The sequence below is a fragment of the Castanea sativa genome, chromosome 8 (assembly GCF_040712315.1).
Source record: "Castanea sativa cultivar Marrone di Chiusa Pesio chromosome 8, ASM4071231v1".
NCBI classification, from domain to species: domain Eukaryota; kingdom Viridiplantae; phylum Streptophyta; class Magnoliopsida; order Fagales; family Fagaceae; genus Castanea; species Castanea sativa.
In genome coordinates, this window is record NC_134020.1 from 5,706,539 (window position 1) to 5,721,043 (window position 14,505).

The 14,505-nt window shown below is 42.9% G+C and overlaps 1 protein-coding gene across 1 annotated transcript; it reads right to left on the minus strand.

Moving 5' to 3' along the window:
- Positions 1 to 12,938: 12,938 nt before the first annotated feature.
- On the minus strand, positions 12,939 to 14,272 carry LOC142605787 (uncharacterized). The gene is made up of 3 exons (XM_075777225.1): positions 14,078 to 14,272; positions 13,806 to 13,994; positions 12,939 to 13,103 (listed from the first exon to the last, which is right to left on the minus strand). The coding sequence occupies exons 1-3, from the start codon at positions 14,270 to 14,272 to the stop codon at positions 12,939 to 12,941; spliced, it is 549 nt and encodes a 182-aa protein (XP_075633340.1).
- Between the last annotated feature and the right edge of the window lie 233 nt (positions 14,273 to 14,505).

The window sequence follows — 14,505 nt, forward strand, 5'->3', positions numbered from 1 at the left end:
GTAGAAAACTCTCCTTTTGATGTCTCGGCTTGGATTAGGGGGCTAGGTCCTAATTTCAAGGATTCCATCACCCCCTATGCTCTTTCTTGTATCTTCCCTACCACCAAATTAAGGTGGATGAGCCTCTTCTTCATGCTACTGCCAACTATTAGGTTCCTTCTCAGCATGTATTTCACTTCAATAGAATAGAACTATGCCCTACTATCAAAGAATTTGGTGCTATCATAGGTGAACCGGAGATTGATGATCTCATCTTCTCTACCATGGGTGGGGATCTTCCTTCTTTGCTGCAAGTTGTGTTGGGTGTCCGTTCTACCACAACAAATAGGTGGTGTGCTTTTGGCAAGCTTAAACTTAGGTTGGTTTTTTAGTACTTTTTCAATTTAGCCCTTCTTGTGGTGAGGAGCCACGTTTGTACTTTCTTCATGCCTTTTGCTTGTGTGCCCTTGCAAAGTATTTCTTGGTTCAAAAGTCATATTCTGTGGACCTCTGGATGTGCATGGTGGCTTATGAGCTAAAGAGAGGTAACCTAGTGGGCTTGATCTTGGTGGAAACCCTTAATGGTTTGGATGCCTTTCATAGGAAGGAAGGAAGCTTCTTTGCAAGAAGTCCTCTTCTTCTTCAGGTATAATCCCTAATTTTTGCCTTTTGATTTTCAACCCATCGAGGCACTTTATATCGTCTTTCATCATTATTTTATTATTCTCACTCATGCTCTCCATCTATTTTTTTTTCCTTCTTTTTTCTTCTTCTCCTTCTCTTGCTCTTTTTTTTTTTTTTTCTTCTTCTTATCTTTTTTCAAATTTGGCTACAAGAAAGGCTTTAGTTGCTTCAACCTCCTACTATACTTCCTAGCATATACCTTCCTAGGCATCTTAGGGACCATCAGCTTCATCAAAATGACATAAGCTTTGAGGCATACATAGAGCTTATGGCTCACCTCAAGGAGACCGAAATTTAGTGAGTTGTGGAGGGGTGGAACATCTCAAGCATGATCCATAGTTGCTACAAGGATCGCTATGTGCCTTTGGTTGGACTTCGTTGCTACTCATATTATTCCACTTGTCGCATCTCAAGGCAATTTGGAGAACGTCAAGGAGCTCCTGATGATGAAGGTGCCTTTAACACCAAGGTGTTCACCAATAGGATCTTGGGTAGGATTAGTGAGGTTTGGCCACGCTGTAGGGTGATGAATGGCATTTCCTCTCCTCAATACATCTACCCCATTGCGAGGTACAAGCAATGGTTGGAGGATGACATGAAGTGGATTATAAGGGATGAGAAAGCTTACATGAGGACTAGTAAGAAAGCAAGAGGACTGAGTGACCACCCTAATATGCCCTACATTTTACTTTTCTACACTTCTATGATTCTTACGTTTTTGTTTTTGAATTTAATAAATGATTGGAATGTTCGAAATCCCCTATGAAAACAATCTTGTCATCTTTTAATTTGAGCAATGAGAGAATATGTTTTATTATCTGTTCTTATTGTCATCTTATTTTTTTTCTTTTTTGTTTTCTTTTTCCTTTGCCATGTAATTTTTGCCCATGACGACCCTTCGAGAATTTCCATCATGCCCATGGTCTTTCCCCTAACTTTTGCCTAGAGCACCCTTTCGAGTTTTCAATCTAATGGGGTTCTTTTGCCTTAATTTTTTCCTAAGCCGCCCTTTCGGATTTTCAACCTAGCAAGCTTTTTTTCTTCTACTTTTTTTGTTTATAAATGTGGTATTTTCGGAGTCTATCCATGTTAATGGGGCAAAGCATCTCTTCCCTATCCAAATCTGTGATCCTTATGGAACCTCCAGACATGATCTTCTTAATGATAAAAGGCTTAAACCACCTTGGTTTCATCTTTCCTATTAGATCAAAAGTCTCATCTCTAAGCATCTTTAGGACCAAGTACCTTTCTTCAAGGTTTCTCTGTTTCACTTTCTTGTTAAATGTTCTAGCAATCCCTTTTTGGTACCCTGATTGTGTCCTAGACCTCTTCTCATCTATCAAAGCCAATTTTTCATATATCGCCTTAGCCTAGTCCTCTTCTAGGACCTTGGTTTCCATCAATACTCTCAAAGATTATATCTCCACCTCACTACCATAAACCAAAGAGTAAGGTGTTACCCCAGTCTGTTAGGACATATGTGAATGGTGTTAGGAACATATGTCATATGTGTTTAATACTTCAAGGAACAAGGTTTCAAGTCCAAGTGTTAAAGCCATGCAAATCTGTCCAAGAAACAAGTGAAGAAGTGCTGGATTTTAAAGCTCAATAGCTAGCTCAACAGATAGCATCTATCGAGGTTTAAAAGGCTACTTTAGCTCGATGCTCGTTTGTTGCTCAATAGATACTCTATCTATCGAAATTTATGAAAATCAGTTTTTCAAATCTGATTTCACTCTAATCTGTGTATACATGTTTAAGCTTTCTTTTCTCACAATCCTAACACATGTAAGGATTATTTTAAAGGCTGTCAAAGGTGGCACAGTTGTGCGAGTGTGAAGCAAAGTTTTGTTCATGCAAATTGTGACCAGAGACAGAATTTGCCCTAGTTCATCTTTCTCTTGAAGAAGCTACTGCCTTTGTACCCCGTTGGGTTTTGTGATTAATGAGCTTTGTGATCTTCATCGTGTTGATGAATTGAAGAACTTTGCAGCCAACATCTTGCTCAAGTTGGTGATTAAGTCGCATACTAGGATCTGCGCATCTATTGGTTAGTCACTTACTAGGAACCATGCATTGAAAAGGAGAGATTGTCACTACAGAACAAGTCCAATTGTGAATTGGGGTAAGAGTTCAACTGTATGTTGGTATAAGGTATTGGGATTCCTTTACTTATAACTGCTTGTTGTGATAATAATGGATTCTCGGGAGTGGTGACCTTAAAATCACCCAGTGGGGTTTTTTACTTGGAGGTTTTCCCCATTCATAAACAAATTACAGTGTCAACTTTATTTTCCGCTGCATATTAACTTGGTGAATTATTTGTGCTACCACGTGTTTTGCATGTTAATTTGATTAATTAATTAACTTGGATAATTAATCGATTAATTTATCACAAAGGGTCAATTCATTCTTGGCCTATCACAGTCGATGCACGGATAGAAGTTCTATAACCCCATAAGGCAAATGGAAGCTTCTCAGCCTAATTTTTGTATGTCACTACCATCTTGGCTAGGATATTCTTCACGTTCTTATTAGCTGCTTCTATGGCCCTATTAGCTTGTGGTCGATACAGCGAAGATTTGTGATGCTCAATGCCATATTCTTCCATGACCCTTCGGACCTCACCCTCAAAGTGGGAACCATTATCGGAGATGATCTCCTGGGGCACCCCAAACCGGCCTATAATGTTGTTTTCTAAGAATCGAGCCACATGCTTAGCCTTCAATACAGAGTAGGAGGCTGCTTCCACCCACTTGGTGAAATAGTCAACTACTACCAGAATGTACTCATGCCCCTCTCGATGGTGGTTGCGTGTGTTCGCGCGAAGCTTCAGGTGCTCACTCTCTCTCGATGGAGGAAGGTAGGTCTACATTTGGTGTTATGGCAGGAATTTGGGCCAAATTTTAAGGGATTACCAAAGGTGAGTGAAGTCGCCACCAATCATTGGGTTTATCTAAGGTGTGATTGGTCACCTGTTTCTAGTTGATTTTATTACCAATCCTAGGCTAAGAAAAAGGTCATTTTTCCTAATCTAATGTGGATGGCAAAAAATCTGGATTCTTGAGTCTAAAAATTTGGTTACGTGTGGGGAAGGTGTTAGGCACCCCACAACACCTATCCAAGTACAGTACTTTGTTTTGATAAAACCTTAAGTTTTGGAAATTGGCAGTAAAAACATTATTTCGGCATTGGCTTTCGAGGCTTCACATGCATGGGGCTTTGAGGTTTGGCTTTGGAATGGGTGTGGTCCCAATCTATGCTTTTCTAAGGCATTCAGGCGAAATACTAGATTTCCATGTTGAAAACCCAGAGACATGTCACCTTGCTTTTGCTGCGGAAATTACACTTCGCTTGCCTTAGGTGACATGGACTGTGACAAACACACCAAAAGGGGCAAGTAGGTATTTATATACATACATCATGCACAATGTAAGCACACAAAGCAGGAAAATAAGTGCCTACATCCCTAGAGCACGGCCCAAAATATAGATACATGAAAATAAATAGGGGTCGTCATACTCTAGAGATGAGGACGAATGGTATGCGGCGTGATATACCTAATAAAAACCATCTAAGAGAGAAAGGAGGAGGAAGGAAGGGGGTTTAAAAGAGTACATAACTAGAAGGGGTAAACTAAACTTCTAAACCTACTGTACAGAGTCACTTGGCTCAAATCTACATGCTTGACTCCGCGCCCATTTTTGCTTGTGCCTTGGAGACTATGCCCTAGCTCCATGCGTCCTTGCTCCATGTGTGTACATGCAAAGGCAAGAACAAAAAACTAGCACACAAGCAATGGAAAGAAAGAGATGTGTAGATAATGTGCAAAGGGTACAAAGCAAACAAGCAAGATAAATATGGTAAGCATAGCGTGTGACAGGAGACATGACAAGCTAAGATAAGAAGATAAACAAGAAAGCAAGCGAACAAGAAAGTAAACAAGCAAAAGGTGATGTCCACGGGGGACAAATGTAGGTTTGGATCAAATGTCCATAACTTCATTGTGTTGAAGTACGGACAACACACTAGCAAGCAAGACTCATGCTTGGACATGTAAGCAAGCGTGTAAAGATGCATAGAAAGCCAAAGGGTGGCACAAACAAGCATGGTAAGCATATCATCGCATGGAGGGGAGAGGGGGAAAGGTATGCACGAAGCAACCCGACATCTGGAGCCCAAGTGGTTACACCCAAACAAGGCCTCATGGGCTTCGGATGTAACCAAACAAGATTAAGCCTGCAAAGGGCGTCAAACATGGCACAAAGCATAAACATGTAGATCTAAACATATAAGCATGTAAACAAGCATAGAAACATGTAGATCTCGCCAAAAAAACACATAGAAAAGATAGATCTAGGCACAAACACATGGCACAAAGCATAAAGCACATAGATTGGAATAAATAAACATGTGAGCAAGCATAAAAGAACATGGATCTAAGCTAGAAACACACTAGAAACAAGATAAAGTGAGAAACATATCAAAGAAAACAATAAATTATCTTATTCAAGCAAAAATAGCAAGAAAAAGCTAGGAAAGAGATTTCAGAGGTTAGGGTGTGGATAATAGCTAATAAAAGCTACATCCACACCCCTAAACTCCTAATCCAAGATGTAGAACCAAGGAGAAGAAGATTGATCACAAGAACGCTACCTTGTATTGTTGGTGAAGATAAAAGAATCAAGAAGCTTTGATGTGTTCTTTTATGTGTGTTTTTTGTGAGTTTTTTATGTGTTTGGAAGAGAGAAAATGCACAGGCATAAGGCAAAAATCAGAAAAATGTGTTCCCCCCCCCCCCCGGTCTAATGAGTGCCTGGGGCTATTTATAGCCTGGGCGCATTTTTCGAGGCGACGGCCCGTCAAGGATAGATGGCCTTAAGCCTCCTATGATTAGGTCGATCTTGACATCCTTGGATAGATCTTCACTTTTAGTTTCTAAAAAGGTATGGAACTCAAAAATCCAACAGTCGGATCAAAAGTTGGCTCTTGGAAGTTTGTGTTGCATCGATTGGTGCATCATCCTGGTTTTCATGATATCTCGGCCGTTCTAACTCCAATTTTGACCCATGAACAGTTGTTGGAATTAGAATTTGATAATATTCGCAATGGTGTTGGTTTTAACACATTCTAATAGCTAGATCAAAATTAGGGTTTTTAGGCCCACCTAGGATCGATTTCAGGTCAAACGTGGTCAAACATGCCAAAACTCTTCGAGAAGCTCAGGTTTGATGTAAAACTATGGAAAAGTGTTATTTTGTGAGGATTTTAAGCTTGTTTGACCTTTGTTCATTCCCGTGTTGACAGGGGCATTTTGGTCATTTTGGCTAAAAGAGGCACTTTGAGTGCTCTGATGTTCGAATGGGTTGTGCCACATCATTCTAGATGTTCTCACAACCCCATGGAGAGAATAATATTTTTGGATTTTTCGGGGTCCGGCAAGCAAATCAAGGGTGAACAAAATACGGTATCAATAGCTACCCTTTCTTTATCTGACATCTTGAGTACAATGAGAGGTGTCAGATAAAGAACGTGATTTCAAATTTTATCACCCCCAAATTGCGTGTGGAGACTACTCACAGATCGAGACCGGACTTTACTTGACTGGACTGCTCTGCTGTAGCTACTTCTGAAACATTTTCTATACTTTTCTCTGAGCTTGAGGAGGGAAAAGGGGCTTTTTTCTTTCTTTCTTTTTTTGGCTAGGTAGAAAAAGATGCAAATGCTGGATGTTATGGATGTAGAAAATAAAATGATAGGCAAATGTAACAGGACTTACCTGGTAGTCGGGAATAGTGGATTAGGGATTAGGAAACTCTTGAATATGTGTGCGAGCCTAGAGATGCTTGCCGCTGGTACACCCGCTGTAGATTGTGAGCTCAGAGATGCTTACCACTGATTCACCAACTGTGGAATGCGAGCCTAGAGACGCTTACCGCTAGTTCACCCAGTGGAGGTTGTTAGCTTAGAGACGTTTGCCGCTGATTCACCCACTGTAGAATGCGAGCCTAGAAACACTTGCCACTACTTCACCAGCTGGAGAATGTAGAATGTAGCATACGAGTTTAGAGGCGCTTGCCATTGATGCCCCCACTGGAGAATGTAGAATGTGAAATGTGAGTTTAGAGGCGCTTACCGCTGATGCCTCAGCTGGAGAAAGTGGAATGCAACATGCGAGTTCAGAGGCACTTGCCGTTGATGCCCTTGCTAGAGAATGTAGAATGTAGCATGCGAGTTCAGAGACGCTTGCAACTATTGCCCTCGCTGGAGAATGCGAGCCTAGAGACACTTGCAGCTACCCATTTGAGATTATGGAATGTAGCATGCAAGTTCAGAGGCGCTTGCCACTAATGCCCCCGTTAGAGAATGCAAGCCTAGAGACGCATGCCACTAGTTCACCCGCTAGAGATTGTGAGCTCAAAGATGTTTGCTTCTAATTCATACATTGTAGAATGATAGCCTAGAGACACTTGCCACTAGTTCACTAACTAGAGGTTGTGAGCTCAAGGATGCTGGTCATTCGATTCATCCACTATAAACTCCGAGCTCAAAGTTGTTTGCTGCTGATTCACCTGCTGTAGAATGCGAGCCTAAAGACGCTTTTTGCTAGTTCACCCGCTGAAGGTTGTAAGCTCGAGGATGCTTGTTATCGATTCACCCACTATGCAAGAATCTGTCTTTTGTGAAATCATATGCTTGACATAAACCTGCATAACATGTTTAGAGGAAAAAAAAAAGTGTTAGTTCATTTGCATTGCTATTTAACTCATGGGCTTACCACTAATGTCTGAATTTCTCCTGTTTTGTAGATTATGTCTTGGAAAGCTGGCTCCAAGGGAGACCAAGGGAAGGCCCCTATGTATGCTACATCCCAGGGGTGACGATTCTTTTGATGATGAGACTGCTTCGGCTGGCCAATAGGTGGCTCGGGTTTTGCAAAGCCGTTTTGACCGCGGGGAGGGGAATATTGGACTTGCCAGTGGTATATCTATAGAGACCCATTTTAGGAGGCATCGTTCAGTTGAGACGACTAGCATCTCCTCTGAGTCTCATACTATTTCTAGTGGGGCTTCCTCACAATGCAGGCCAACTAGAGGGAGAGGGGCCTTCGGAGGAGATATACGAGATGAGGATTTCGCCATTGGTTTGGATGATCTATCCAGAGATGAGATTCGCCTAAAATTTGGGTCCTTGTATGTGCAGCTTGAGGCCTAGGTTTCCACCACATTAGGCCGGGGCTGATGCTCATATTAGAGCCGTAGACGGAGGCATCAGAGACACTCACCTTCAACATAGGCTGAAGGACCATCCTTCCGCTCAGGTGTAGAGAGGATAGGTACATTTTCTTTTTTGGTCATTGAGATTCTTATTATATGCATGCGCTAACGAATAGCTTCTAATTTTGATTGCAAGGGCCCGGCAGGATAATAGGTCGGGGGGCTTGTTCACTTTTATTCCGCAGGTATTCGCTCTTGGGACCCATTATTGGTATGTTGAGTTTTTGAGAGAGCGGGGATTTGAGGACTACCTATGGATCCTTCTGTACACCATGAGGCACGAGATTGGGGAGGCTTTGGTACGACGGTTTCATGCCGAGACGAGCACCTTCACTTGAGCTGTAGGGAGTATGCGATCCTCCCTCTTGATTGGACAGCCATCCTAGGTATCAGATTCAATGGCTTCTCAATTCTGATCAATGAGATGAGCTTTGAGATGGCCAGCGATCTCTTGGGCATCCCTCTTCCATTGACTACAGACATGAGAGGATATTTCGGGCCCACAGCATCGCCGTAAGTCCACATCAAGTGGTTGTAGGGTAGTATCCCTTGGAGAGTGGCGCCTACTGACATTCATCTTTGGTGGTTCTTCCTGTGTTTTCTCAGCAGTTGCTTCTTTGGTAACAACTAGTCGGTGTTAACATGCCAGCTACTATGGGCCGTGAGGGCAGTCTCGGATGTTGGGAGATTCGACTAGGGATCTATCACTTACGACTTCTTCATCGCTTTCTTGAAGCGAGCCTCCTAGTGGGATTTTAGGAGTTTGGAGGGCTGTTGGCAGATTCTGACATGGTGGGCGTATAAGTACATCCCATCTTTGTGACCACGATATGCAGGCTTGTTAGTGACAGTGTAACCTTGAGCATATGCATGGGCTCTTTGTACAGTCACCAGGATTGTCATAGTGCAGCCAATCATTATCTCTGCAGCCTTAGACTGCGTTACCCGGGATGAGATTATAGTTCGCCCTTATGACGGTTCACTACTAAGAAGGCCAAAGTTCACTACTGCTATGGGCCAGTCGAGGATACGACGTTGGTTTTGGGCCCTATCGAGCTAGGAGTTCTTTTTGGCAGAGAAGACCTTCCACCAAGTCATACCGGTCTACGGAGTACCTAGAGATCCGCCCCCTCATGGCCTGTTATTCGAGACCATTATACTGCACAACCTGGCTTATGCAATAGGTTCTTTTAATGCCTACGCGAATACCAGCAGAGATTATGCTACTTGGTTCGTAGAGTCCTCTGTGGGGCCTATTATCGGAGATGTCCTTGTGAGCGGAGGTAGGGTGCTAAGAGGCATTATTTGTGCTCAGGTGGCCACCGAAGAAGAATGGAGAACTCGTGCGGAGGCTCTGTAGGCCAGAGTGACAGAGCTTGAGACTACTGCTGCCACTAGGGAGGCGCACATGTAGGATGAGACTTGAGCGTTAGCTCGGGAGAGGGAGCTTTGGTAGCGAGATAAAAAGACCCATGCTACTGCTACAAAGAGAGAGAGGTACCAGCATCAGAGCGAGCTAGCCATACTTCGTGGATATGCTATGCTTTTGATGGGAGAGTTAGTGGCGGCTCGTATTCAGGTTCTGACTCCACCTTATATTCCTAGTTAGGATCCTTTGTACAAGCCTAGGTATATGCCAGTTCCTCCAGGCCCGCCAGGTGATTGGGATTCTCATGCTCAAACTCTGGGCCCTTCCCAAGACCTAGGGTATACTCTAGGCACTTCAGGTGGTGTGGGGCCTTCCGCTAGCCCTTTTGCAGGTGACGATGATGATGACGCCAACCATTACATGAAGGATGATGATTCTTAGTAGGTTAAGTCCCTTTTTGTAGCATGTTGTAGCCCCTATGTGGGCATGTATGTATTTTCCTGTACCTCGTAGACATTGCCCTATGGCAGGCCAGTTATGTATGTATATTGTGTATTGCCTCTTGGAAGGCCTAGACATATGTGTATTATGTTGCCCCACAATGGGTCTTGATGTATGACATTATCTTTTAGCTTCATGATGTATGTATAAAACAACACCTTTGCTTAGGACTTATATGTATGATTTTGAGAAACCGCCTTTAGGAGGGCCGATGTATGACTTTAGAAAAGTGCCTTTAAGAGGGCTGCTGACATAGGAGAAACAATGCCTTTAATTAGGACTTATGTGTATAACTCCTAATAGATTGCTTTTGAGAGGGCTATAGACTTATGCAAAACAATGCCTGTGATTAAGACTTACATGTATAACTCTAGAAATTGCCTTTAAGAGAGCTTCTGATGTGTGAGGAGCAAGGCCTTTGATTAGGACTTATATGCATACTCTGGAGATTGCCTTTGAGAGGACCGTAGACTTATGCAAAACAATGCCTGTGATTAGGACTTACATGTATCACTCGGGAAATTGCCTTATAGAGGGCTTCTGATGTGTGAAGGGCAAGGCCTTTGATTAGGACTTATATCCATACTCTAGAGATTGCCTTTGAGAGGGTCGTAGACTTATGCAAAACAACGCCTGTGATTGGGACTTACATGTATAACTCCGTATATCGCCTTTTAGTAGGGCTGTGAACATATGCAAAACAATGCCTCTAATTAGGACTTAGATGTATAATTCTGGAAATTGCCTTGTATGCAGTATATATGCACTATCGCATTTTTATCATAAGATGCGGTTTCGAACTGGCTTGTGTCACACTTAATTGTATTGCATCACAATTTCACGAGTTTATCAGCAGATTTTGAAAATGATCGTCTCGCTGGGGGGAAGAGAGAAGATGGAGAGATTGCGGGAAATAAACTGCCCCAGTTTAGGGTTTCACGTGATTCTCAACGATAAAGACACATCCTCAGTGGGACAGTCCCATTCTAGCATATTGGATAAGGTAAAGGAAACCGCGCAAAATAAAACTACCCTAGTGTAGGTTTTGTCCGGTTCTTAACATGAGAGGAAAAGTTCTTGGCGGGATGGACCCGTGCTCGTATGCTGATAAGCACAAAGTGAAGGGAACCACGTAAAATAAAACTACCCCAGTTTAGGGTTTTGTGGGGTTCCAAGTATGTATACCGGCCGAAGATGGCCCTAACTCCATAGACTGTACCCAATGCAAGTAATGAATGTAGACATTCTAAATAAAATCTCCCAAGACACGCCATGAGGCGATATGCACTGATCACTCCCGTTATTGCCCCGGGCGGGCTATCGTTATTGCCCGAGCAGGCCATTCTAAATGAAATCTCCTAAGACACGCCATGAGGCGATATGCACTGATCGCTCCTGTTATTGCCCGGGCGGGCTATCGTTTGAAAGACAAGTTCCTTAAGGTACCCTTGTGGGAAACGACTCCCTGTGTCCCTTAAACAAGCTAGAAAAGCTGCCACATGGCTGCAAACGGGTTCTGGTACCCTTCTATTGTGGATTCTGATTACCGAGGCTGAACTGACCCCTGAACCGGGAAACCAGGTTTAGAAAAATGAGGTTAAATTTGTTTGGAAGTGTTGGACAAGACGCACAAAGATAAACTACCCAAATGTAGGATTTGTGTAGTCTCGGATGCACAAGAGAGAATTTCTTACAATCTGGTTCATTGCTGGACAAACCACACACTACAGTGAGTGCTAAAACAAAGGAATTTTTGCACTAATGTGGTCGAAAACATCCCAAATAGGAGGGGAAAATGTCAAAACATGTGTGGGTTTGTGCCTAGGGGGCTAAAAAGCCTTGGCACGTGTCCCAAATAGGAGTGGTTTTCCATAAAGTTTAAAGTGTGGTGGGACACTAGGGATCCTAGTTTCATGCTTGACTTGTTATTACCAACCTCAGCCGAGCTACCACTCCCAGCTGATGTTTTGAGGGATTATACCCTAGTGTTCAAGATCAGGGTTAAGTGGGCACTTGCGGACCTAAAGGAGTGCTTAAAGGAGGCTGTTAGAGACAGGGACTACTATAGAGAGCTAGCTGATGCCCTTATGGAGGACATTGAGCAGATTGGCAATGTGCAGGATAGTAAGATCACCACTCTCAAGGTGGAGCCTGATTCGAAGGGGGCCGGCCCCTCCAAGCACAGAGGCCGAGTGCTTTCATCTGAGATTCCGGGTTGTAGGCTTAGAGGATGAGCTTACAGATCTTACCTAGAGATTTGCTACCCTAGATCATTCTTGGGATGAGGAGAGGGCCATGCTGGAGGCCGACAGGGTCGAGGCCAGTAGTTGGGCAGATAGCTTAGCACGAGAGCTAGTGTAGGCGAGGGCAATTATTCATTCCACTCTAAGCATGGAGTATGGGCGAGAGGGTAATGATCCTAGTGAGCCACAGTTGGCCTTTTGCCGCCTTTAGACAAAGTTGGCTGAAAGAGAGGAGGCTTTTAGAGTCGCTAGTGCAAAGGTGGGCACTTTGCAAGCCCTACTAGAAACTGAGAGACAGGGCTTTACTTCTGATTCCACGATGGAGAGGGAGTTGGTCCATCTTTAACATTCACATGATAGACTCAAAGAGGTTGCCAGAGACCTAGGCTTTGATGCAGCCGGGTTACTTCGCACCCATGCTCTTGATGACCCAGTTTTTCATACCAATTTTGGGCAGTTATGTTAGGCCATGTCCGATCAATTGGGCCATGTTTGACTTATTGGTACTTTTTCCTATTTATTTTGTTTCTGCACATGAGCCATGTATTTAGTATCCCACCATGTATGGAAAGGTCATTCGTAAATTGCTAGGCAATTGCATAAGGCCTTCCTCCTTTTTGTTTGAGTTCTTAAAGCATAGTCTAGTTTGTTAGGAATGCTTAGAAACCGAGAGATGGCAGGGAGAGATGTTTATAATGAAATTCTAGATATATTTATGAGATGAGATGTAATGTTTTAATATCCAAATGTAAGAAAGAAACTGAATAGCACAATACAGGCATACTAATGAATATGCAGGCAAATGCTTTGAAAACGTAAGATTATACAAATAAGTGTTAAATGTAAAACCCACGCATATCAATATCTCATTTTTCCAAGGATACATCATGTTCGAGACAAATCTTTTCCTTTTCCCATTGAGGTAAATTTCCCATTGGCATGAGCCAAAACATCTTGAGCAGACCACCAACTCATGGCAGCATCGTAGACAGAAAGCAATCTCGGAGGTGTCTTCTTGCCTTGGGTACCAGATCCATCTAATCTTCTAATCTTAAGCAGATATTTAAATAGACATAACTGCCTGATTTCTCTTTTAAGACGTGACCGAACCAAGATGGCTGCCTACATACCTCCACTAGGAAGGATCAGGTCATCACGTAGTTCAACTGACTTTTTGATTGTCTTAATTTTTGCCTAGATCTCCCTTTCGGGTTTTCAATCTAGCAAGCTCTCTCACACTCTTTCTTTTGCTCTCCTTTATAGTAGACCACCCTTTTGGGTTTTCAATCTACCTTTTCACATATTTATTTTTTGCTTTTTTTTTTTTTGGCCTTTAACATAAAAACATAGATATGAGGTGCACTGCGAGCTCCTTCCTGCAAAGTACTGTATAACAGCATCAGAATTGGTGGGCATATTGAAGTCATACCCGTCCATGTCGGCTAGAATTAAGGCTCCTCCAAAAAAGGTCTTCTTCACCACATATAGGCCCTCTTAAGTTGGGGCAAACTTTCCTTTGTGATCAGGCATGGCTTGGTTGTGCTTCTTTAAGACTAGATTGCCTTCTTCAAATACCTTGGGTCTAAGTTTCTTGTTGAATGCTCGCTCGACGCGGCATTGGTACAACTGTCCATGGTACATTGCGGTCATGCGCTTTTCATCTATCATGTTTAGTTGTTCATATTAGGAACAGGCCCATTCAGCTTCTAACAGCTTTGGTTGAGATAAAATCTTGAGAGACAAGATCTTTACCTCTGCGAGGACAAGGGCCTCCATGCCATATATTAATGAATACAGGGTCGCACCCGTGGAAGTACGAACAGAAGTGCGATATGCACACAAGGCAAACGAAAAGTACTTGTACCAATCTTTATATGTGTCTGTCATCTTAACCAAGATTTTCTTTATGCTCATGTTAACGGCTTCCAATGCGCCATTCATCTGAGGGCATGAGGAACCAAATTTCTGTACTCAATCTTGAACTATTGGTAGAGTTGCTAGATCATTTTCCCATTTAAGCTCACCCCATTATCTGTAATGAGCTCTGTTGGCACACTGTAGCGACAAATGATGTTGTGTTTCAAGAACCAAGCTACCATTGCTTGAGTGACGTTTTTGTATGAAGTGACTTCCACCCACTTTGTAAAATAATCAATGGCCACTAAGATGTACTCATGACCATTTGAAGCTTTTGGAATCACAAGTCCGATGACATCCATACCCCAAGCTGAGAAGGGCCTTGGTGCTTCTAAAGAGTGCAAAGGTTGAGGAGGAGCGTTCTTCCTGTCTTAATAGGCTTGGCAACAGTGGCATGTCCTCACATGTTTAATGCAATCGCTTTCCATGGTGAGCCAATAGTATCCGACTCTCATAATCTTGCGGGGCAACAGGGGTCCACTGGTATGTGCTCCGAGTAAGCCTTCATGCATCTCTTCCATTAGATAATTAGCCT

Bases quoted from the DNA above. Each gene is read 5' to 3' on its own strand.
- LOC142605787 (XM_075777225.1), bottom strand. From the start codon at position 14,272: ATGGATGTCATCGGACTTGTGATTCCAAAAGCTTCAAATGGTCATGAG. The intron at 13,995-14,077 runs GTGAGCTTAAAT...TCATGCCCTCAG, and splicing joins AGCTCATTACAGATAATGGG to ATGAATGGCGCATTGGAAGC. The intron at 13,104-13,805 runs GTAAAGATCTTG...TATCTGCTTAAG, and splicing joins AGGCCCTTGTCCTCGCAGAG to ATTAGAAGATTAGATGGATC.